The sequence below is a fragment of the Annulohypoxylon maeteangense genome (assembly GCF_022496945.1).
Source record: "Annulohypoxylon maeteangense strain CBS 123835 unplaced genomic scaffold GGS22scaffold_10, whole genome shotgun sequence".
Taxonomy (NCBI): Eukaryota; Fungi; Ascomycota; class Sordariomycetes; order Xylariales; family Hypoxylaceae; genus Annulohypoxylon; species Annulohypoxylon maeteangense.
This window is the reverse complement of record NW_025953257.1, coordinates 354,571-378,642: the sequence shown is the minus strand read 5'-3', so window position 1 is coordinate 378,642 and position 24,072 is coordinate 354,571. Positions and strand designations below refer to the sequence as shown.

The 24,072-nt window shown below is 48.6% G+C and overlaps 4 protein-coding genes across 4 annotated transcripts; 1 reads left to right on the top strand and 3 right to left on the bottom strand.

The window, feature by feature from the left end:
• Nucleotides 1-2,927: 2,927 nt before the first annotated feature.
• GGS22DRAFT_164972 (P-loop containing nucleoside triphosphate hydrolase protein) lies at nucleotides 2,928-8,804 on the bottom strand. The gene is made up of 19 exons (XM_047961611.1): nucleotides 7,810-8,804; nucleotides 7,653-7,758; nucleotides 7,507-7,597; nucleotides 7,398-7,452; nucleotides 6,841-7,345; nucleotides 6,764-6,782; nucleotides 6,635-6,712; nucleotides 6,224-6,584; nucleotides 5,320-6,160; nucleotides 5,085-5,257; nucleotides 4,504-5,033; nucleotides 4,393-4,442; nucleotides 4,311-4,336; nucleotides 4,210-4,249; nucleotides 3,969-4,156; nucleotides 3,880-3,919; nucleotides 3,794-3,830; nucleotides 3,182-3,737; nucleotides 2,928-3,110 (listed from the first exon to the last, which is right to left on the bottom strand). Exons 1-19 carry the CDS (start codon nucleotides 8,398-8,400, stop codon nucleotides 3,084-3,086), a joined length of 4,314 nt encoding a protein of 1,437 aa, XP_047817985.1. The 5' UTR covers nucleotides 8,401-8,804; the 3' UTR covers nucleotides 2,928-3,083.
• Nucleotides 8,805-9,279: 475 nt separating this feature from the next.
• On the bottom strand, nucleotides 9,280-10,626 carry GGS22DRAFT_164968 (serine hydrolase FSH). Its single transcript, XM_047961610.1, has 4 exons — nucleotides 10,321-10,626; nucleotides 10,250-10,268; nucleotides 9,664-10,182; nucleotides 9,280-9,601 (listed from the first exon to the last, which is right to left on the bottom strand). Exons 1-4 carry the CDS (start codon nucleotides 10,360-10,362, stop codon nucleotides 9,429-9,431), a joined length of 753 nt encoding a protein of 250 aa, XP_047817984.1. The 5' UTR covers nucleotides 10,363-10,626; the 3' UTR covers nucleotides 9,280-9,428.
• Nucleotides 10,627-11,430: 804 nt separating this feature from the next.
• Nucleotides 11,431-19,759, top strand: GGS22DRAFT_194754 (ketoacyl-synt-domain-containing protein; the record flags this gene model as incomplete). Its single annotated transcript, XM_047965548.1, has 7 exons — nucleotides 11,431-12,304; nucleotides 12,399-13,248; nucleotides 13,321-13,531; nucleotides 13,629-13,834; nucleotides 13,904-14,073; nucleotides 14,152-18,861; nucleotides 18,929-19,759. Exons 1-7 carry the CDS (start codon nucleotides 12,089-12,091, stop codon nucleotides 19,757-19,759), a joined length of 7,194 nt encoding a protein of 2,397 aa, XP_047817983.1. The 5' UTR covers nucleotides 11,431-12,088.
• An 826-nt stretch (nucleotides 19,760-20,585) lies between these two features.
• On the bottom strand, nucleotides 20,586-23,571 carry GGS22DRAFT_164963 (3-phytase). Its single transcript, XM_047961609.1, has 2 exons — nucleotides 21,485-23,571; nucleotides 20,586-21,433 (listed from the first exon to the last, which is right to left on the bottom strand). The coding sequence occupies exons 1-2, from the start codon at nucleotides 22,969-22,971 to the stop codon at nucleotides 20,677-20,679; spliced, it is 2,244 nt and encodes a 747-aa protein (XP_047817982.1). The 5' UTR covers nucleotides 22,972-23,571; the 3' UTR covers nucleotides 20,586-20,676.
• Between the last annotated feature and the right edge of the window lie 501 nt (nucleotides 23,572-24,072).

The following is a 24,072-nucleotide window of genomic DNA, read 5'->3' as shown; positions in this document are numbered from 1 at the left end:
ATATAGTTATGGGAAGTCTCACTTGAGCATAACTGCTTCTTCAATGAACCGTTAGAGATTCTTACAATACGTCTTGATGATCTCTCCCTCTAGTATCCAAAGTATTCAATTTCGAACCTACCTAGGTATTATCTAGGTAGGTACCTTAATCACCTACATAGAAGGTAAACACATGGTTGTGTCTGTTAGGTTATCTTCTTTCATTCTTACATGGTGATAAGATCCTCTTGGTTAAACAATATCAATCACTTGAGTGATCCTTAGAATCAGTATTATAACTAGGTACCTACCTAGGTATTATACAGCTAGTTAGGTATTCTTGTTAAAATGTTATTTAGATAGTCCTGAAGGGCTATAGGACTAGTATAACTCGCTCCCTACTAGGTACTAGGTAGTTACCTTTGCAGGCATGTGCCCCTTTTCACATGATTTCGCATGTATACTAGTTACCTAAGACAATGTTTTAGTATAATTATTTAATTTACTATATTTATGTACGGTACTGTCGCATATGATTGATTCGATGCACTGCCTCTCTCGTTTTCCAATTGCCAAGTTCTTCGCCCCTTTTGCAAAGATTCCAGCTCGTATTCTAAATCACGTCGTCTCATCGTGGAACTAATACTAAGGTACGCAATGACGGTTTCAGGGGCTCATTTAGTCAGAGGCTGGATTATATTCGCGCAGTCGTAACAACTATGTAGAAATTAGGTAATAAAGTCGGAAAAGGAGAAATTCCATAGAGGGTCTGACGGCAAATCTTGACTAGATTTAGAAAGGCGAATCTGCGTTCCCTGGCTATCACCGGCGACCTCGCGGCTCTAGCAATCTTCCCCCACCGGCCCGTTCCCTTCCCTCTCCCCTGTTCGCTCTCGCCTTTCAACACCGGAGGAATTTTCAAGTCCCGTCCATGAATAACAGCTGTTCGTCTGATCCTCCGAGGAGCCGCCATGACAAACTGGAAAATATTGCGCAAAAAAGTAACGTCGTAAATAGTATGGGAATGCCGCATGTCAGATGTTTTGTGGGTGATTCCGTTCAATAGACCTGCCGGATCGGAACTCTAAGCGCTTCCATACTATGAGACTTGCAGTAATGATTTACCAGTAAATCAATAAAGATGACGACGCATTTTGACTCTTAGACGACATATGTCGTGAGAAGCACAGGAACGATTACTGAGCCACTTCCGAACCAAACTTGGAATGTGTTACTTGCATCAAGATGAGCAGGTTCTTATCTAACCGTGCAACAGTCTGAGCGCTTAAAAGCATGACAATTATTACCAGTAGGATATCAATTTTGGTGACGCGTAACAAATTGATGACGCGTTTGGCTGCGCTCCAACATAACCCCCACAACTCTTAGACCTTCACTGCAGATTCATCGCATGGACAGAACTACTTCATATGTAATTATATCCAAGACATAAGGACCATGCTTCTATAGAAAGACCAAAAAACTGATAATGCCATGTAACCTATTTGGCAGCATTGCATGCGCATCACGATTAAAAGCTTAAACCTGTCTCGTTTCAACCTGCAAGCGCACTTATCAAGGGCCGAGATGTCGAATATCGTAACTCATACCTTCTCGACTTGATGATGTTCATACCACATTCCTTTCTTGATGTTTAGGGTGGGTATATGTTTTCCAGAGCTTTGGTCGTTCCACACTATTATTAAACCAGTTCGTCCGTTGCATGTGAACCTAGGCGTTGGGTCGTTCCACCCAACCCCCACGCAGATTCCTTCCCGTATCTATGAAGCTAATCGACGATCATTCGAACACAGTATGGTTAGTTTATACGTAGGGCTCATAGTATGCATCTTGACATTTTTATCGGGACTTGCTAGTATTAGAGGAAATAGAATTTAACATTCCAAGGTTGTGATGGGTCGTGCAAATCACTGAAACTCCCTTAGCAGGTCTTTTAGAAGGATTCTAGAAAGGATGAGAGATTCAGGTTTTACTGTCTTGACTGTTAGGTAACGAGGAAAGGCCAGACAATTCTTGCGCTTTCCCCTGATTCAGATGTCTGTGATTGTAACACGCCACGGAAAATCACATGCTTGGGATGAACCGTCTTGTCCGTCCCAATACCTAAGTCAGAGCAAGAAAGGAAACTCACATTGAACATCCCCATGCATCTATCAACCCTAACCCACCGTGGAGGGTGTGCGTGTATCATTGATAGAACTGGATAGACGGAATGGTTGCTCCAAAAACTGAACCGTCTCACTCGAGATAGCCACGAATCGTCTGCTTTACTGTTGCAAAACTTGAGGAATCCGTAAAATGTCTCACCGTCGAGGTCCGGTCCCGAAGTACTGGAGTTCGAAGAGATTACGCAAGCTCGAAGATAGAAGTGCCCAGACCTTAGCAGGCTCGCGCTTACGTAGTATCTATCCAGCCTCGCGGAGACTGAATGAGTTAGGTGGTATGTAGGTACACTCCCTCGGCCAAGTTGCGGTGCTCTGCATATATGGGGGCGGACCCCTTATGTCAACACCGGTCAACCTCGCGCGCGCAAGTACGTCTATGTAGGAGCGGAAGATAAGGTTGCCTTATCTGGCTGTACGCTCGCGACACGGGAAGGATCAGGAACGGATAAGTACCATGCACGGCGCAGAATTTATGCTGAATTCAGGGGGGGTGAATACAACGGACCCTGTAAATCAAAGATGGACGACGTCGTAGTCCCAAAAGGATCCGGCATGCCCGATATGCTTTAGACTGCCGAGAGCATTGCCGATCCTTGACTGATCATACTGCAACGCTGTGTACCTAGCTAGTTTGTACTTTATCTTGACGTTGCATCGTAGGGTTTAGTCCTTGGTGATTAACGTCTAGTACAGACTGGGCACTGGGCATTGGACACCGAGCACATTGCGCGCTCGGGTGGGAGGATCGCGACTTGTAAATTGTAAATTGCACAACGTGGTATGTAATTCCTTATTGTCTATCTCTCAATCGCTCTAATTAATTTGCATGTTCTGATTTCTGCATTACCGACATTGCTACGGTTCATGACGTTCTCATTACCAAGACCTGTCTAAGCTTAATAAATAATATGAACTAATCTATCGATCCAAGGCCTGTGCCTGACACTATATCGTAGATTAATTAGTATGTCATACGGTGGTAGTTGTTGTTGAGTGTAAAATCTGGGCGTACGTACCATGTTGTGATATAGGCCTCGCTTCTGAAGGAGGGAATTGTGGGTGCCTGTTTCTAGAACCTGTCCATCGCCAACGACGAAGATAATATCGGCGTTCTGAATGGTGGCAAGCCGGTGGGCAACCACTATCATGGTCCTGCTTTTCTTCGTCCTCTCGAAAACACCTTGCACTAGCTTCTCCGTTGCCGAGTCGAGATTGGATGTAGCTTCGTCAAGGAGAAGAAGCCGTGGATTCCTAACGAGGGCTCGAGCGATCGATATTCGCTGTTTCTGCCCGCCGGATAGCAACACACCTCTGATACCCACTTTCGTATTGTAGCCTTCCGGGAGCGAGGTGACAAAGTCGTGAATCTCTGCATCGCGACACACTTGTTCTAGTTCCTCGTCGGAGATAGTGTCAGGATCCACCCCGAGGAGAATGTTTTCTCGGATAGTGCCGTTGAACAGGGATGGTTCTTGGGCTACCAGCGAAATCGTTTTCCGGTAGTCCCTTAGATCGATGGTATCAATATCAATATCGTTGTACGTGATGCTTCCAGATTTGACACTGTAGAATCTACATGGAACTATGAGCTTGAACAATTCGTCCGAAGGGATATTGGGAAGACTCACCTTTCCAACAAGGAGATGACACTAGTTTTTCCACAGCCTAAATTCTGTAAGTTTTAGAGTCACACGTTGCTGTCGAAAGGACTTACCAGACGGCCCGACGATGGCAGCGAATTGACCTTTTTCAATCTTGGCAAATTAGTAATTGTCGACTTTTCCCGGTGGGCGGCGCACTTACAGTCATGGTCAACCCGTTAAGCACAGGTGCATCTCGTGTTGGGTATCTAAACCAAACATCCCGTAGCTCAATCTTAACACCTCGCTTTTCATCATCGACTGGTTCATCTAGAGTGATGCCTCCGTCGTCCTCATCTTTCTGCCTCATAGCCTGAATTCTGTTGGCGGCTATGGTCGCTTGCGCAATATCTAACAAAATGTCAGCATTCGCCATAGGACGCGCGTTGTTATTCAAAACTTACTAGGTCCAAAACTGAGCCATTGTCCTGCTCCCGTGGCACCCTAGATCATCTCGGTTAGTTACCCTATCCGGATTCGCTGTGAAGCTGACAGGATTCTTTACCTGCACCACGGCAATATATACAACCACTGAATAGACGTATTAGCTCATGATCATCTGCAATAAGAACTTTAAAGTTGCTTACAATAATTAAACGTCTGATACTCCCCCTTCACAAGGAGAGTGCCTCCATACCTAATGCGTAGTGAGTAATTAGTAAGACGTATAGGTGTACGCATATTGAGCAAAGACGTACCATAAAACAAAAGCCATGCACAAGAATGGAAGACTATCACTTGCTGAAAATACCAAAGTAGCTAGTCGAGCTCGTTTGAAAGCCTTCTTCACATGCGTCTGCAGCAGCTCTTCGTATCTTTCACATATGCCTTCCTCAAGTGTCAATGCAGTCACTGTCCGGATAGCTCCGATTGATTCGGTAGCGAACTTCGCACTTTCAGCGAAAACCTTCAAGTTCATGGCTTCGAACTTCTTCTCAACTCGGATGCGGAAGAAGCCGGCGGCGACAGCCAAGGGTGTGGCTGATGATAATGCGACGATAGTGAGCTTCCATCCAAAGTAGAAGGATAGGATCAAGCATCCAACAACGCTGAAAATTGAGATTGCAGCGAATGTCATGTTGTTCCCAAGTAATTGCTGCAGCTGGGTAGGATCGCTAGCCACGATTCCCGTCAGAGCACCTATGGACCGGCCTTCGCCGTCGAACCAGGATACCCTTTTCGAGATAATATTTTGGAAATACTCCCGGCGGTAAGTAGAAGTGATGTACTGCATATGATTAGCTAAGAGTAATTATGAAGGGGGCTGTGTTTGACGTACGAAAGATACGACGGTTGAGGAAAATCCGAGTGCGAAGTAGCCGACTCCAGCTGCAGACGCTAAGGCAACGAACATGAGACACCAGAAATTAGTCAACGCGACCAAAACGTCTCCCCAATATGCGAATGACGAAATGAGCGCTGCAAATATGAATGCCTGCACAGGTGGACTCGCTGTACCCGGTGTTAGTAGAATTCAGGTTGGCTGAAAATGCATAGGGACTTCGGGAACGTACCACCAGCAACTATGGCACCGGAAAACATCACCGTATACCACGGCCAAAATGGCTTCTGTTCTACGAGTAGTGCACCAAAGCTTCCAAGTACACCCTTCTGCTTGTGCTCCGGTTCGTCGACTATGGTGCTTTCGCTATCCCGAGCTTCTTCCTTGGTTTCATCAAGGGTCATGATATCCATAGTTCTCTTTTCCCCCTCTGTGACTTCGGATGAGGTATCTATGGAATCGGTGTCTCCCATCGATATTTTTTGCGAGTTGGTAAGAAGCCAGTAAGCTCCACCAACCTTGGCCATGAGAGACTCATGAGTTCCCCATTCGACAACCTTGCCCTTAGCGAGTACCACGATATTATCCGCTTTCTTGACTGTTGAAAGTCGATGAGCGATCATAATCGTAGTTCGGTTCTGTGATACTTTGTCAAGCGCAGCTTGGACAACTTTTTCTCCGCGAACGTCGATCGAACTAGTTGCTTCATCCAGGATTAGGATCTTAGGTTGCTTGACTATGGCTCGTGCGATCGCTAATCTCTGGCGTTGACCACCACTCAATTTGATACCGGCATCTCCCACGTGCGTCTCGTATCCTTCGGGAAGACGAGAGATGAACTCATCAGCGAAAGCTTCCTTGCAGGCGTGCTCCACTAATTCTCGCTTCTTGGTAATGTCGGCATCTTCCCATTCTGTGCCTATCAAACCATTTGCGACGTTCTGAAAAATGGTCGAGTTGAAAAGAAATGGCTCTTGTTGTACGAGACCGATTTGAGATCTCCACCATTTAAGATCTATATCGGTCAATTTCGTACCCCCTATTTTTACCGAGCCATTGCGAAAAAGCTTGACCTATGAAAAAAAAAGACAGGGTTAGTGACCGAGCGCTTGGCGAGAAATCGGAATATTTCTTACTAATCTCTTTTCTTCTGAATCACCGTCTAACTCGTACCATCTTTCTATGAGCGCAACAATCGTACTTTTTCCGGATCCCGAAGGACCTACGATGGCTGTCGTCTTCCCCGCTGGAAGGATCAAATTCAGCCCATCAAGAACCTTCAGCTTTGGTCTCGTTGGATATGTGAAATTGACGCCCCATAGTACGATATCGCCCGTTGCTGACACGTCAGGGTGCTTGAGTCCTGCAGTGGCTTGACTTGGCGCATCGATACCATTGAAAAGAATGCTCGCTGCGCCCGCCGCACGGGCTGCGGCAGAGATTGGCGCTGCAATTCCGCCAATCCCCATCACTATCATCATTATGCACATCAAAACGCTGTGTATACGTAAGCTTCGGTTAATGTTTGTTCAAAGGGAGAAACTAACGTGATCAATGTCCCGACATTGTCAATCTCAAAATTGAGCAGTAACTTCACCGCAAACCAGAAAGTGAGAGCAAAAGTACTGTTAAACGATTAGCGCATGGCCACATTGGGCTCAACATGAGATACTAACCCATAAACACTGAAGTAGACTGAGGAATTATGTTAGCAAGATATTTCCAAAATGACCAAGAGAGCTAGATTGCATACTGATGCCTTGCTGAAAAGCAACGATCTTGGACAATCGAAGACCTCTGCGCTGCGCCTCGTCCACCCACTCCTTGTACTTCTTGACCATCTTGACTTCAGCTCCATAAGCAGCCACCATCCGGATGGAGCCGAATGCTTCGCTTGCGACTGCAGATCCCTTGATATTGGCGTCTTCAACTTGCTTCATGCACTTTACGACAAAAGGAATAGTCACACAATACGTAATTGTGATTAGAAGCAAGCCACTGCTCGTTACCAAGCTCAATTTCCAACTCCGGGTGTAAGCTATGATAATAGACGAGACAAACAAGGAAATATTCTGGATGATCGCAACTAGCTTTTCTGATATTCCATTCTGTAAAGTGTTTGCCGTGGTTGTTATGATGGCAGCCACTTGACCAGGGGGCTGGGTGTCCAAGAGCGACACCGGTAGGCCGAGTAAAGCTTTGAAGTAAGCTAAGCGCATCGCTGAAGAGATACGTAAACTCATAGAGCGAAATCCAAGCTTCATTTCTTGTTAGTATTGAGATTCTCGTGAAAGGGGGATGTTAACTTACAGTAGCAACGTATCCCAACACAAATCTAGCTACGAAGAGGTACACCATGTAAAGTCTATAATTATAAAGTTAGCTCAATTCTGAGTATTATGAATTTTATAGTCCTTACGAGTATTCGTCTATGAGCGACGTATAGTGTGCCTTTGCGCCCTCAGCACTTAAGTCAGACCTAGCACTTGCGATAGCTCCAACAAGTTGGCCTAAGTTATTAGTGACTGTTATACATGACAGCTTCTGGATTCAAAGATAACATACCGAACACGATTGTCATTATGGGGAAAGCAACACCGGCACCACATGCGGCAACAGTGGAGATAAAGAGAAATATTCTGTCGCTCCATGTTGAATAAGTAAATATCCTCTGTGCCTTAGTTAATATTGGTAACGTAAATTATATGGAGACAAAACTCACGAAGAAGTTTGACGAGGTTTTCTTCAATTTTGACGGTTGCTTAGGAGGCGTGGTGCCTGGGGCCTTAGGGGTTGCTGGAGGAGTACCAGAGCCAGCAGAAGTAGCAGCAGCAGTAGGTGGTGGTAGAGGAGCGGCGACCGGTGATGCAGGTCCGATACTATTCCCGGGAGAGGCTGATGGGATAGTAGAGAGTATGGTCCCCCCCTCTTGTGACTCTGGCGGTTTAGCGAGCGAAGATAGCGATGGCTTCAAATTTATCAGATTATGTTGACTGATAGGCCGTGAAGCATCATGCTCCGTCAACGAGGCTGCTGTTGAGGATCCTGACACTATCGAGTCTGTTCGACCATGCGGAGCAGAGGCTCCCAGAAGATTCATAGTTGAGGACTCCCTCATGATACCTGGTGATGGGGGGTTCTCTTCTGTCGAGACTGAAACAGAAGTATCTACTCTAGGAATATCCGTAGTCGCGATACCCTCATGCAGCACATCTATGGGGGCATCTTGATTAGCCGGGCCCGAGAGACCGGCAGAGACCTCATTGTGTGGGTTCTCAGAGGCTTCAGCTAGACCGGCGTCATTTTGCCCCATGTTGCATGTGCGCGAGGCGCGACTTAGATCCTATGCAGTACGAAGAACAACTAACAGACCAACAAAACAAAGCCTAAGCAGGGGATTTAGCAAGAAAAGGAAAAGTGTGTGTATGTACGACCGAAGGTTGGGGGACAAGGATACAACCACCTCAGAAAATCAAGAAAAAATAAACCCAAACAAAACTATTAGAGCGAAAGATATCATAGAATCACTAAGTACAAAATCATAGCATAGTATGCCCAGGTGAGGTTCGAAAAAAAGAGACCCCTAGCAAAAGGGCTACAACAAGGAGCGTGGATAAAACACGATAGGGTTGGTCGGAGGCATGCTCCGCTAAGTAAGAACTAGGGACCTAAGAACACTAAGCATCAATTAAAATAAATGAGCCGATATACCCCATTGGCAGGGCCCCCCCTTGTCGTGCCTTATCCGCGTACAGGTCTCGGGAGTATTGGGGGGGATCGTCATACCCCTAGCAGATGGTCGCAGTGTGCCCTAGCTGCCGATCATCTTCAATATAAGCATGCATTTTCCAATAGCTAACGCGGCATATCACAAGCTGGGCTGTTGGCTTGTAACTTAAGGCAAATTTAGGGCCAACAACTCCCGTGTAGGCTTGTAGTAGTTGTCATCGGCCTGTAAAAAAAGCAGCCCGTCATTTACATTGGCGTCCATTACATCGTATCATGCATATAATAATATCAATTCTATTTCCTTTTGTCATAATTTCCTCTTTTTTTTTTATCACAAGCAAAATACTGCGAATTGTGGCGTGGCTTCGATTATTATGTGCAGTTACATCATGCACGGAATATTCCAAATCTAACTGGCCTCCCATTTGCTGGGTGCCGCCGTCTCGTTTTCTTTGGAAAATAATTATGCAAGCGTCGGTAATTATATTGTTGTATCTAGGTAGGTAGGAACCCTTTCTGCATGTAGTAAGTTTTATATACAGAAAACCGGACTCGGGAGAGAAAACCACAAGTAAAGGAGTCTACGGCGAATTCTATCATCTAAAAATGTGTCTATGCTGACGCCTCCTCCATCATCGTACGGATAACATCCCCTAACTCCTTGATCACACCTTTTTCTCTGGGAAGAGTGTGTCCTTTACCATGGTCGAAAATGTATGCCGTGTCAGGTTCGCAAGTGTTGTAGAGAGCCATCGAACCCGCAACATACGGGTCAAGGGAACCAACTAGACTTACTATCAATATCTAATATTTGAGAATTGTTGGGAATATTAACTTATCGACTTACTAATGTGACAGGTGTGAATATTGATCATGAGATCAGACTCATCTGAGAGAACCATGGCGAAGGTGGAGGGGTCTAGAGGCGGCCAACCGGCAAAAAAGACGCCACACTTGATCTGAGGAAGTCTGCCGGTATCTTCAAATCTTTTCTGCTCGGCGAGAAGAAAAGTTGAAGCGACAGTAGCCCCCTCTGAATATCCGATGATTCCTTCGAACGGGCCTTCTTTCTCACAGATTTCAAACAGGTATTGGATAGCGCGATTCGTGCTGAGAACACTACTAGCAACGCCTTCTTTCATGAGTTCTCGCATCGTGTCCTCAGCAGTATCGCATTCGGGGAAATCTCGAATTCGAGACAAGACATCGGTGTCTTTTGATTCTTTATCATCGGGTTCGATGAATCGGTAGTATGGAGGTTTTCCGAAGAAGTCTTCGAATCCCTCCGGAGGGACGGCTTCGCACGGAGCATCAACGAAACGAAATGAGGCAGAACCATCGGACATCATCTCGTTCACTAGCGGCGCTAATGAACATAGTCAGTAAAGTTTCACCAAAACGGTCTTTACACAACATGACGTTGTGATTCATACCTAGTTGAACTTGGAATTTCTTCACTCATGTTAGCGTTACGAGGTATGCTCGAGGGGATACGAAGACTTACATCAGCGCTTCCATAGGCGCCTGGTAGACACAAGAACTTCATGATGGATAGGTAGCGTGAGTTAGCTTCTCAGAACCGTGCACCTAGTTACACCAAAATTTCTTAGAGTTAGGCGGGTTCCCGTCCATAAGAAACAAGCATAAAAGGCAAGGAATGTAGTAAGATGAATAGGTGCATTGAAGAATAGGAAGACTCAGCCAGGTTAAAGCTTACGTGTTAATCGGTTTACGTAGAAGATACTTGATATCCTGGGCTGGAACTGAGACCCTGCGAGTCCGAATCCAAACCCGGTGTGTGTTTAAAAAAGTCCGTAGACTGTTTTAGATACATAGATCTTGGCGGGATATGCTGTAGCACTCCATGCAGTATGTAACGACAACCAAGGGATTCCCTATCACACCAGGTTGCACCAAGTTGCATGACATGTGGGTAAAGTACCCATCTACCCATCTACCCCTGTGCCCAGGCTTACAACGGGTAAGCTGAGGCTCTTGCCCTTGAGACACGCTATTACTAGGTAGGAATTTCTCGATCGGATTTATAAAGACGATATATCTATATATCTATGATACTATGTCAGTTAGCGGTTAGCTTGGGGAATAGCGTCGGCGCCACCCGGATAGATAGGGATTTAGCTCATTCGGGCATTCAGGGGTTCTAATGTTGTCCGGATGCTAAGGACTAAGGGGAGTTGATAAAATCAAGGTTAGGCCGCTGCTATTGGACCCAATAACCAGCCAGCTACGTAGTAGAGAAGGTAATTCTCCCAGTCGGTCGAGGTCGGTGATGCCCCCACCCGCGCCACGGTCCATCGAATGGAGTTCAAAGTGCCGGATGCCAAGGCGCGGGGTGGGACTATACAATCTATCCATATTGCGAGGTCAAGGGTCCTATCTACGAGGGTATTTCGTAGTTCGTAGTTCGTGCCAAGGTAGGTACGTATTCGATGTCAAGTGTACCGGCTACGTAGCATGTGGTGTAAGACGTATGTATGTAGGTATTGTACCTTGGTATATGTCAGGGACGGTGAGGTCAAAGTCTTCGTTGCATCCTTATCGAGCTGCCGCCATAATTCAATCCCTGTCACATCGCAATATCAATGTCTCATCCTTTTTTTTTCTTACCTGGCTTATCCCAAAGGGGACTCAAAAAGCTTCCGGAAATGACTTCCTGAGCTCGGAAAGCAAACAAATAAACCTGCAAATAAACTTATTATACGCTGCCAATCTTAACCACTCTAATCTATTACTCGGTTAACATTGATGCACGCGTAGTCACTATTGATAAATGGATCGGCAGTGCTTTCCGCTGTCTCGACTGTCCGTAGCCCTAGGAGAAGCAGGAGAGCTTCCAGATCGAGTATCTCGAGGGCTGCTGGACCCTGCCGCTTGATATCGCTAAGGCGAGCACGTCACCTAGTTATGGGGCCATCGTATTGTCGTCTTCGTCTTCGTCTTCCTTCTTTGGCGTTTAGCGATACGATAAGCTTGCGATGACCCTGATCGCTCGTTCGTGACATGACAGATCAAAGGGGGGGCTTCGGCCTACGGGGAGATGATCCCCAACAGATGGGACCGAGGCCGAGGTGGTCGTCGTCTTCGTCGTCGTGTTCAAGGTAGCCAGATCCAGCAGGTCATCCCCCTGCATAAGCTTCTTTTCGAGGTCTTGGCCTCAAAATCGATGATACCACGGAGAGTAATGTGCGATGTCTAAGACAAATTGACAATATGATCGGCACCCTGACAGCCATGATAGTCAGGGATGACAAATGGTACAGGAAAAACCAACTGGAGACTGGACTATTGGATCCTACGTTTCCCGTGTAGCTGTTTCCGATAGACGCCACGAGATCTATAGGAGTGTTCCTCGCCTAAAGTTACAGCCATACTTCCGTGCTCAGGGTGGAAAGATTTTCCTATCCTCCGAATATCAGGCTCCATTGTCACATATGACAGAGCACCCTCCCACCCGGTACCCCGGAGACGTACGACATATTACGCGTCCGGAAAGTTCCCCTTGAGTCACGAATATAAACTCCAAATCTTCACTCGATGTTTACATTCTGCAACTTTCCTTAGAGAACGTTCGGCCACTATAGTACCGTCGCAACGATATCCGTAGCCATGGCCCCGTCAGCCACAAACGGCAGTGCATATAGCACATCCAACGGAGTGCACGAGGATTCGAGAGCTCCTACTAACGGCTACACTAATGGACATACGAATGGACATACAAACGGACATGCCAATGGCTTCGCCAACGGTTCTTCAACTCATGCCAACGGAAATGGCAACATCAACATCAACATGAACGGCACGAACGGGCACTCCACTCAACCCTTCGGTCACACAAATGGTCACCGAGTTGGCCAAACAAACGGCCTCAGCAACGGTCACACTAATGGCAATAGCAATGGCAATGGCATTGGCATCAGCAACGGTGTCAGCAACGGCGTGAATGGGAATCAAACTCCGTCGATCAAAGACAAGGCGCAACCCATAGCCATTGTGGGCATGTCGTGTCGGCTGCCCGGAAATGTGGCAAGCCCGGCGGAGTTCTGGGAGCTATGCGCTCGAGCTCGGAGTGGCTATTCGGAGATACCTAAGGAGCGTTTCAACACCGCCAGCTTCTACCATCCGAACCCGGGCAAGGCGGGTTCGCACAACCCAGTGGGCGGTCACTTTCTCAACACCGACCTCCAGGCCTTCGACGCTCCCTTCTTCAGCTTGACGGAGAAGGAGGCGATCTCCATGGACCCGCAGCAGCGGTTGTTACTAGAGTGCACGTTCGAAGCGCTCGAAAACGCGGGTATCCCAAAGCATACGATCATCGGCAAGGAAGTTGGTGTGTTCGTGGGGGGCTCGTTCCCAGAGTACGAATCTCACTTGTTCAGAGACCCGGACACTATTCCCATGCATCAAGCCACAGGTGAGCTGGACCTTTCCCCCCCCTCTAAAGATTGTCCTTGCATGTAGTTTCCCGCGCTGATTACGTTGCCAGGTTGCGCGTACGCCATGCAATCTAACAGATTATCACACTTCTTCGATCTGCGGGGTCCCAGTTTTACCACGGATACAGCCTGCTCGTCAAGTCTGGTCGCACTGCATGTTGCTTGCCAGAGCTTACGCACCGGCGAGTCAAATATGGCGATTGTCGGTGGATGCCATCTGAACATGCTTCCGGAGTTTTGGATTTCTTTCTCTAAATCGCGGTAAGGCACTTTGAGACATACCTTAGCTTTGTGATGCTTATTATTATCTGATTATTTTTCATGTCTGTCAATGACGCTGACATTTTCTCATCACCAGTCTCTTTTCCGACTCGGGTCGATCGTTTTCTTTCGATAGTAGAGGTACAGGATTCGGCCGAGGCGAAGGATGTGGTATGGTAATTCTCAAACCGCTAGAGCAGGCTCGCAGAGACAATGATCAGATTAGAGCGATCATTGTCGGAAGCGGCATCAACCAGGATGGAAAGACTCCCGGTATTACGATGCCTTCCGGCGATGCGCAGGGTAAGAAGAATTCTCCGTGAAAGCCAAGAAAACCCAAGAAAAGCCATAAGCTGATTTTATTTGCCGCAGAAACATTAATGCGTCAGGTATATACGAATTCCGGACTTAACCCTTCCGATTGTGGCTTCGTCGAAGCACACGGAACTGGCACGCGTGTAGGAGACCCGATTGAGGCCACCGCTATTCACAATGTATTGGGTGCAAACCGTTCAGCACGTGACCCTCTTTACATTGGATCTGTAAGTCTCATCTTATCTTTCTTGACCTGCATCGTGACGTATGCTGGCGAGTATGACTAACCCGGGTGCACGTGATAGGTGAAATCCAACATCGGCCATCTCGAGGGAGCTTCAGGTATTGTGGCAGTTATCAAGTCTGCCTTGATGTTAGAGCGAGGTTTCATTTTACCTAACTACGATTTCAAATACCCCAATGAGAAAATACCATGGAAGCAATGGAACTTGAAGGTACCTGTCAGCCAACGCCCATGGCCCCGCAACAAGAAATACCTCAGCGTCAACAACTTCGGCTTTGGTGGTACCAATGCTCATGTAGTCCTTGAGAAAGTACCATTCATGACCAGAGGTTCTAAGAACGATGCCGATCTCAAAGATGATAACCCGGGAAGGAAACTCTTCGCCATCACGGCGAATGACAAGAACACACTCGAGGGTGTCCTAAAGGCCCTAGTCATCTACTTGGAGCAAAGACCCGAAATGTTCCAAAAGGACTTGATGGCTGATGTCGCATACACGCTCGGTCAACGTCGATCTCATCTCCAGTGGAGAGTCGCTATTCCTGCCCTCAGGTCCTTCGACTTGATCGACGCCATCAACAGCCAACAGTTTTCACCTGGCAAGGAGGTCGACCCATTGAGAATCGGTTTCATTTTCACTGGTCAGGGTGCCCAGTGGTACGGTATGGGACGGGAGCTTTATGAACAATACCCCGTCTTCACCCATGCCATCGACTACGCCGATGAATGCTTGAGGGTTCTTGGTGCATCCTGGTCATTGGTTGAGGAGTTGAGCAAGGATGAAAAGACTTCTGCCGTCGGCGCAGCTCACATCAGCCAGCCTTCATGCACAGCAATCCAACTGGCCTTAGTTGATCTCATGCGATCATGGGGTATCCGACCTACAGCAGTGGCTGGTCACTCCAGTGGAGAGATTGGTGCGGCCTACGCTGCCGGTGTCCTTACCTTCGAGGCTTGTGTGTCTATCGCATACCACAGAGGCCGTCTCATTCCTGTACTGAAGGAGAAGTACCCCGACCTCAAAGGTTCTATGATGGCTGTCGGCGGTAGCAAAGAAGAGTTTGAGCCCCTACTCGCGGAACTCAAGGAGGGTGAGGTCAAGATTGCCTGCTACAACAGCCCCAGCAGTCTTACCATCTCTGGTGATGAGGCTGGTATTGATGAGTTGAAGAAGATCGTTGAGGAGAAGCAACTTTTCAACCGGAAGCTCTTCGTTGATACTGCTTACCACTCCCATCACATGAACCTTCTCGCTAAGGAGTACTATGCATCGATCGACCAGTTGGAGGGACCTATCTCTACTGAAGTCAAGTTCCACTCATCACTACTTGGCCGACGTATTGATGGCACCGAGCTTGAACCAACATACTGGGTTCAGAACCTCACATGCCCTGTCAAGTTCAACGAGGCCGTACAAAGCATGCTTGAGCCTACTGAAGAACATAGGACTGGTATCAACATGCTCCTCGAACTTGGACCTCACTCTGCTCTGCAAGGACCTCTAAAGCAGATCCTTAAGACTGTTGGCGGTGATGCAGCCAAGATCCCATACGTTTCTGCCCTTGGGCGCAAGAAGGATGCTGTGGGAACTGCATTAGATGTCGCAGCGACACTATTTGCCAAGGGTGCCCCGATTGACTTCGAAGCCATCAACTTCCCCAAGAATGGCAAGTCGCCAATGCTCTTGAGCGATTTACCTCGTTACCCCTGGAACTATTCATCCAAGTACTGGCATGAATCTCGCATGACTCAGATGCACAAGAACAGAACTGCCCCGCGTAATGATATCCTTGGTACTCTTGCCAACTTCTCGAACGACCTGGAACCCACATGGAGGAATATTGTCCGCCTAGATGATCTTCCATGGTTACAACACCACAGAATCCAGTCCCTCACAATCTTCCCCATGTCTGGGTACGTCTCCATGGCAGTCGAGGCCGCCGCGCAACGAGCCTTATCTGCCAATGTGCATTTCGACAAGTTCGAGCTTCGTGATGTCTCAGTCCTTGCTCCTCTAGTAATCCCAGATGAGGATGTCGAGATGACGACAACTCTCAGAGCTCACCAAGAAGGTGTGCTGGTTTCATCGGAAATATGGGATGAGTTCCGCATCTGCTCGTGGACGAAGAGTAAGGGATGGAAAGAGCACTGCAAGGGTTTAATCGCTGTTCAAGCTCATGAGTCTAATGGAGTCGATGATGCTAGACAGAGCCTCGCTTCGCGAATCCACTTACAATCCACCATCGCCGACATTAACAATGCCGCATCCTCACCTATCGCCATGGACAAGCTCTATGACAGTTTGTCCGAGGTTGGTGTAGCTTACGGCCCTACCTTCCAGGGAGTTAGCAACTGCAAAGCTTCCAGCACCTGTTCGCAAGCTGATTTGCTTGTTCCCGACATCGCAAAGGAGATGCCCAACCACTATGTCACCAACACCGTCATCCAACCTTCATTCCTCGAGTCCCTCATCTCCATGTACTGGCCTATTGCCAGCGCCGGCCAAGAATCGCCGGATACCATCTACCTACCATCCTCTGTATCAAGTATCTCTATCTCGAAGGACATCGTTGAGATGAACGGCGATTCCAGCAAGGCATACCGAGCATACTGCCTCGGCTCTCTCCCTACGGACAGTCCCAGACCAACCAAGGTCTCCATGTTCGCCACCTCCCCATCGAACATCTCCGAGCCTATCATCAAGTTAGATGACCTCACTATCGCGCCTATCCTAGATCGTGATGCACAGACGGAAGAAGCCCACCGTGAGCTATGCTACAAACTTGACTGGGAACCAATCTTAGATCCCGTCTCTGTCGAGTCCGACAGTGCATCATCCGAATGGGTTCCTGTCGGCGAACTAGAACTCCCAGACACTGATATCGAAATCGTGTATGGAGAGGGCTCTCTACAGACCCAAGTTGCCTTTGGCTTGGCTGAGGCACTTCAGCGGATAACTGGCAAGTTGCCTAGCACCAGCAGCCTCCTTGACGCTCAGGCTTCGGGTAAATTGCTCATCTTCCTGTCGGAGATCGACCAGCCTCTCTTGTCGCAATTGAAGGCGAATGAGTTTGAAGCTCTTCAGAAGATGCTAACCACCGTAGAAGGCGCTCTATGGGTTGTTCGGGGCGCGTATGATAATTCGACGTCACCAGACCTGAACATGATTCTTGGTCTGAGCCGAACAATCCGATCGGAGACTCTGTTGCCTTTCGCGACGTTAGACTTGGATGGACGCAACCAACTTTCCAATGAGCAGGTCTCAGAGGCTATCCTAAAGGTGTTCACTTCGGTCTTTGGTAAGAGCAGTGCCTTGAACGGCGAGCTGGAATTCCAGGAGAGAGATGGTTCGTTCTACACACCACGAATCATCAATGACCCTGTCATGAATGAAATCGTCCACCGGGAGACTAAGCCTTCAGCTCAACAACCCACACCTTTTGGCGAGAACAACCGACAACTGAAGATGGCCATCGCGGACGCAGGCGCTCTCGATACCCTCCACTTCATTGACGATGTTGTCTCCGAAGCCCCGCTAAATGGGGAGGATATCGAGATCAAGGTCCACGCTGTCGGTGTCAACCACAGAGATCTCACTGCAGCCCACGGAAAGCTTGCAACACACGACTTCGGTATAGAAGCTAGTGGTGTTGTCACTTCTATTGGTAAGGATGTTAAGAACATCTCAATTGGAGACCGAGTTGCTGCTATCACAAAGGGTGCCTTCGCCACATCTACCCGCACCAAGGCCACCTTCGCATTCAAGCTTCCGCGCGACATGCAATTCGAAGAGGGTGCCACCCTCCCCTTAGCTTACACCACCGCATACTACTCTCTCGTCGAGCTCGGCCGACTTAGCGAAGACGAGACCGTACTCATCCACGCAGCCGCCGGCGCCGTCGGCCAAGCAGCCATCTCGCTCGCGCAAATGATCGGCGCAAAGGTCTTCGCCACGGTCGGCAGCACAGAAAAGAAGGAATTCCTCATCAAGGAGTACGGCATACCCGAAGACCACATCTTCTACAGCCGCAACCTCTCCTTCGGCAACGCCGTCCGCCAAGCAACCAACAACCACGGCGTCGACGTCGTCCTGAACTGCCTCACCGGCGACGGCCTACGTGAAAGCTGGAACAGCCTGAACAAATTCGGCCGTCTCATCGACATCGGCGCACGGGATACCAACACCAGCACGCGCCTCGAAATGACGCAATTCGAGCACAACGCCAGCTTCATGACCGTCGACATCATGGCCATAGCCGGCGAGCGACCCAAGCTTCTCCAGCGACTCCTCGCCGACGTCGCGAAGCTGATGCGGTATAACAAGATCCGCCCCGTCTCCCCCGTCACCGTGTTCCCCATATCCGAGGTCGAGTCCGCGTTCAAGACCCTCCACGGCGCTAAGGCGCATGGTAAGCTTGTCGTGGTCCCGCATGCACATGATGTTGTTAAGGCTACGCCTCCTAAGAAGCCTGCTCAGCTGCTTAAGGCTGATGCTACGTATATCCTAATTGGTGGTACGGGTGGTCTTGGTCGCAGCATGGCGAGGTGGATGGTTAGTCGTGGTGGAAGACATCTAGTCCTTGTTTCGCGAAGCGGTAGTGTTACTGGCAAGGTCAAGGAGCTTGTTGACGAAGCCGCACTAGTTGGCGCTGAGATTGTGGTTCGTCGCGCTGATGTAGCTAGCGCTGCATCCGTCGACGACCTCGTCAAGAACGGTTTGGAAGGTCTACCTCCCGTCAGGGGCGTGGTCCACGGTGCCATGGTTCTCAACGTAAGCTCACCCTCCCCCCGTCCCTTATCCGCTCCCTCATTAAGCTTAACCAACTAACACAAACCAGGATGTCCTGTTCGAGAAAATGGCCTACGACCAATACACAACCGTAATCGAATCCAAAGTAAACGGCGCCTGGAACTTCCACAACGCCCTCTCCAGCACTCCCCTCGACTTCTTCGTCGCCATCTCCTCCGTCGCCGGCGCCGTCGGCAACAGAGGCCAAGCCGCCTACGCCGCCGCAAACTGCTTCCTCAACGCATTCGTGCAGTTCCGTCTCTCGCAAGGTCTCCCCGCCTCCTCGCTCGACTTAACTGCCATCTCCGACTCGGGTTACCTAGCCGAGGACCTTGAGAAGGCCGCTGAGGTCGCTAAGAACTTGGGCAGCGACACGATTTGCGAAGCAGAGGTTTTGGCGCTCCTGGGCGCCGCTATTGCGGGCAAGTTGGGCGATGTGTGCAATAACCATACGATTACCGGAATGCGCATCACCCCGAGCATGCAGCCTTTCTGGACCGCCGACGCGAAGAGCAAGCACCTCCGCGAGGCAATGGAAGCCGCTGCGGCGGCTGACGCAGCGACGAATGGAAGCGCGAAGGCGATTTCGTATAACGCTGCTGTGAAGGCAGCCAAGACGCTTGAGGAAGCCGAGGCCGTGGTGTGTGATGGTCTTGTGCATAAGCTCGCTGCTGTCATGATGATGGAGCTCGAGGACTTGGACGTCACGCGCTCGCTGTCGCATTACCCGCTCGACTCGCTCGTCGCGATTGAGATTCGGAATTTCATCACCCGCGAGTTCGAAGCTACGCTGCAGGTTCTCGAGCTGCTTTCCAGCGGCTCAATCCAGACGCTCGCGAAGGCGGTCTGTGTTAAGAGCAAGTTGGTGAACTTCTCCTAGACATTGGTCTAGGAACCCATTGCCTATTACCTATTAGGGAGGTAGGAAAGCACACAAGAAAGAAACAAAGAAAGAAGAAAACAAGAAGATGAGGAGGGTATTTGCACATTGGGGACGGACCGGAACGCGACGATTAGAATGACTTGGAATGAATGAGGATTCGCTTCCTATTTTTCTTGCTCTCTACTATTTTTTATTATCATCTATCCCCTTTTTACTCCTTACTTCTGGGCTCGGTAGTACTATTGTCTTCCTCTTTTTTTATCACGCCTCATCACATTAACATTAACACACACACACTATTTGAAATACGGGTCTAGATGAGATGATATACAACGCGGCTGTTTGGCGACAACATCTAGACTTTAACCCCCTTATATATTGTATACAAGTTACCCCCTTACCCCCCGAAGCTTTGGATTCTGGCGGTTTGATGTTTGGATGTTGGGGATGTTGGGTTGATGGTAATATTTCTTCCCTTAGTATAGGTACTTTTTACTGGTAATTCATAGACTGTCTCTATCTTACTCGAATGTGTGCGATGCCTGTGAACTTTTGTGTGAACCCATTTAGTTTGAGCAATTGTAGGAGTATGTAAACAGTGTTGTTTTTTACAGGTGCCGCCCGAACTCTGTTGTTAATGCTGCGGACCCCACTAAAGCCCCCACAAGATTATGCCTATAAATGGCCCTAGAGCCCACCTTTAGCTTGCGGAGTCCCAAACCCCACTGGAGATACCTAGGTATATAAGGGCCTGTGCTGAAGGGGAAGGCCTCACAGTCAACATATTGAAAACGGCACCATATTAAGAATACTCGATGTGAATGTTATGTATTTCATATATACACTAATCTCATATCTCAGCTTGTCAATGAATTCTGAGTGCATCAATATTTACAAGAAACATCCCATATTCCTTACGAAGCCCTAGGATTCCAGTTCGGGTCAACATCCGCCATCAAAGCACCGCCAAGCACATCTCTAAGATCCAACAACTTGAAGCTTGCCTTATCACTCGTGCCTCCCTCAGGTAACTGGTTAGCATCGTCATGAACAACCACTAATCCTCCCGGGAACAGATCACCGAGGGCCGTTCCGACCGCCGTAAGACCATCGGTGTTAGTTACAGCATCTATACCCTTTTCCTTATTCTCGTATATCGTAAATGTCTCAACGTACTCGTGAGGAGCTGCGCGACGATACACGTTGTACGCACTAACACCTTGCTGGCTGACAATGATGAACCCCTGGTCTGCCGAAGGACCTTCCACGAGCGTCACGCCCTCGTTGTCGGCATACATTGTACCGCTGCCAACTTCATCGATGAGGAAGCCGCTGGTAGAATCGTCGTCGGGTTCCGCGCCGTAGCGCCAGAGAGCGTGCGGTTCCTCGCTAATAAACACCCATCCGTTCGGTTCGTCCGCTACACATCCCTCTACTTGACCTCCCGCGCCTCCGGTGAAATTGCGCACGAGACTGGTTTGTAGCGCGTCGTTGGCCCATGATAGTTCGTATTGAAGATACTCGGCGCTTTTGGCGTTGACGAAGAGGTATTGTTTGCCGGTCTTCTGAGAACGGTAGACGCAGCTACCATACACCTTGTAGCCATCTTTGGTAGGCTGAGAACCGCCGGCTATGGTCTGTAAAGTACCATTGGAGGCGATTTCGAAGAGACTAAAAGCGGTTAGTCTATAAACTGGAAAGTTCATGTTTGATTAAACGTACCATAGTGTATTGTCTGTCCGGCAAGCAGCGAATGCCAGGTCAACAGTCCGGTTTCCAGCCTGAAAACCGTATATAACATCGACGTTGTCCGGTTCCCCAGCATCCATCACCTGAAGCATGTTTCCACTAAGATCGAACACTCCGAGTCCGGAACCTTCTTCGGATTTTGTCGTTGTGATGATGCGCGATTCCGATACATTACTCGGCGATATCCAAATGGCAGGGTCATCTCCGTCGCCGCCGTATGCATCCGTCTCGATAGCAGGTTCTACAACCTTGAAAGCGCAATAAAGACCACCCCATCCATCTTCGCATTCGCACACATTCGCTCCGACGCATTTACCGTGAGCTGAACAGCTGTTACGACAGGTAAACGCCTCGCATCGCGCCCCAGTGAATCCCGCGAAGCATGAGCATAAACTTGAAGACCTGCTATTATTGCTGTACTGGGAGAAGCCGCTGAGATTGCACTCGGGGCGGATAAGGGTAGAAGTGTTAAGAGACTTCTTACGGGGGTCATAAGCAGTGTATGATTCTAGGCCCAGGTCGCTAAACGCTGATCCCAGAGAACTGACAGCAAATGCCTTCCCAGAATCAGAATCAAGTGCGTAGGTTAGTGCGCCGGTCGAATATCCCTGGGTAGCGGCTTGGTATACATTGAGGCCCTTTACTTCAATACCCTCATCTCCGGTGACCTTCACTGAACCTAACAATGCGAATGAAGTATTGTAGATTGATATGACATCGTCCTGAGCAACCAAGACATAATCAGAGTTAGTACCGATATAGGCGGCGAGTCCAGTTATTTTATCGTCAGCTTCTCCCAAGACGCTTATTTCAGGCGCCGTGGTCGTTTCTACTGCTGGAAATGCGTAAACCGTCGTGCTACCCTTAGTCGTGAAGTAAACAGATTGCGCAGACAAAGATACGGCACAACCCGAAGCTTCAACCTCAGTCTCAAAGGTCTGAATCTCGAGGAGCTCATAAGAGCCATTGCGGGATCTCAGAAGAAATTGCACGGCTTCACTCTTACCGAACAGGTAGAGGTACTGTTCACTGCTGGACTGGCTTTTCCACCCACATAGCGCCGACCAATCGCCTAGGGTATGTGCAAGAGGTTCCCCGACCTGTTTAATGGTGCTTCCATCATACAGGCGAAAGTACGAATCCGGCTGAGCTATGGTAACAATGAGGTCCTTCCCGCCGATATCGTATGCGGTCGTCACAAGCTTGGTTCGTCCTGGCGTCTCGTGGCTCGTCTCCGTCAGATTAGTTTCGCTATCTAAATCGAACGTGCGAAAGCCACCCGTACTAGCGCCACCGTCGTTACCGACGAGGATAGGACGCGCCGAATCGTAGATAACGGCCGTGAAGCCGGAATCAACCTCGTCTGATTTTGCTGAAATCGGCAGGTCGACTTCCAATGCAGCCGCTGCTGTGGTAACTCCCGCAGCTAGAGAAGCCGCAAGCAAACTGAAGGATCTCATTCTGTAAGGACAGGCCACGCATTCTAACGCAAGGGAGCGCGGAAGGAGAGAATTGACATGTAGCCATCGCCGTTCGATTTAAAGTAGTCGCTCACAAACAAATTCTCGCCGCTCGACGTTGCAGTCTTTGGGACCTCGTTCATGGCCATCCCTGTGTAAATCGGGACCCGAAACATACCCGTGCGTTTATACGACGATGTCGTTGGTGAGTCTGTCTCCACGCCAAGGAGCCAAAGAGATGCGCCGAAATTCGCCTTCCGATTTGGCTATGGTCGTAAAATATCTGCCCGGCTTTCAAGATTTAAATGGAAAAGTGGTGACATTTAAGGTGAGAATATGGGTAGCAAAGCTTATTTAGACGCGTAATGAAAATTAAACAGGCTTGAATATAAGGAGGGATTTTCCTTTACATGTTCCTAGTATCCACATATTAAGACAGGTTAGCCAAGATTAGGGACAGCTGAGACCAGCTGAACTGAAGACCCTCAGCTGGCATCACTAGATATGCAAATGCATAAATATTTCGTATCTAGCTGCATAAACTTGATACTATAATGTGCAGGCCTGCAAATAGGTAGGTAGCACTAATTCATATATTTCATATTTACCAACGAAACAATCAAATTATTTACTATCTCTATATCATCGCCGGGTGATAACACTTTATTATGTCTGTAGATACCTGAGGGAACGTCGTCATCGCACATTCTCTCTTCCATTTACTTGGTACTGGACCCGACCAACACGCTTAAATGGTTTGCATTGCGATATGCATTGCGATACGTGCTGCGACGACAACCTATCACGTCGCTCACCTTGTCATCGGGAATCCCAAGAAATGAAAATTCCCACCAAACAATGGGTGCCGTGCTGCCGAGCCAATACCAACCCCAGAATCCACTTCGAGGGCTTATCTCAGGTCGCGGGTTCTCGAATCATGATTGGCGGCACAGGGGGATGGCCTTCTCAAATAGGAAATGACATATCACATTGGGATGTGGGATGCGGGATGGGAGATAGATATCGATAAATTAATGCTATTTGAATTGATATGGAAGTATGGATTCGAACGTAGAAATCTTCTGAAACAGGATCTCAGCA

Coding starts and splice junctions, on each gene's coding strand:
- GGS22DRAFT_164972 (XM_047961611.1), bottom strand. CDS start 8,400: ATGGGGCAAAATGACGCCGGTCTAGCTGAAGCCTCTGAGAACCCACAC. Junction 4,443..4,503: donor TGCATGGCTTTTGTTTTATG/GTACGTCTTTGC, acceptor ACTACGCATTAG/GTATGGAGGCACTCTCCTTG. Junction 4,337..4,392: donor GTATCAGACGTTTAATTATT/GTAAGCAACTTT, acceptor ACGTCTATTCAG/TGGTTGTATATATTGCCGTG.
- GGS22DRAFT_164968 (XM_047961610.1), bottom strand. CDS start 10,362: ATGAAGTTCTTGTGTCTACCAGGCGCCTATGGAAGCGCTGAT. Junction 9,602..9,663: donor TATTCACACCTGTCACATTA/GTAAGTCGATAA, acceptor TAGTAAGTCTAG/TTGGTTCCCTTGACCCGTAT.
- GGS22DRAFT_164963 (XM_047961609.1), bottom strand. CDS start 22,971: ATGAGATCCTTCAGTTTGCTTGCGGCTTCTCTAGCTGCGGGAGTTACC. Junction 21,434..21,484: donor CGGACAGACAATACACTATG/GTACGTTTAATC, acceptor AACCGCTTTTAG/TCTCTTCGAAATCGCCTCCA.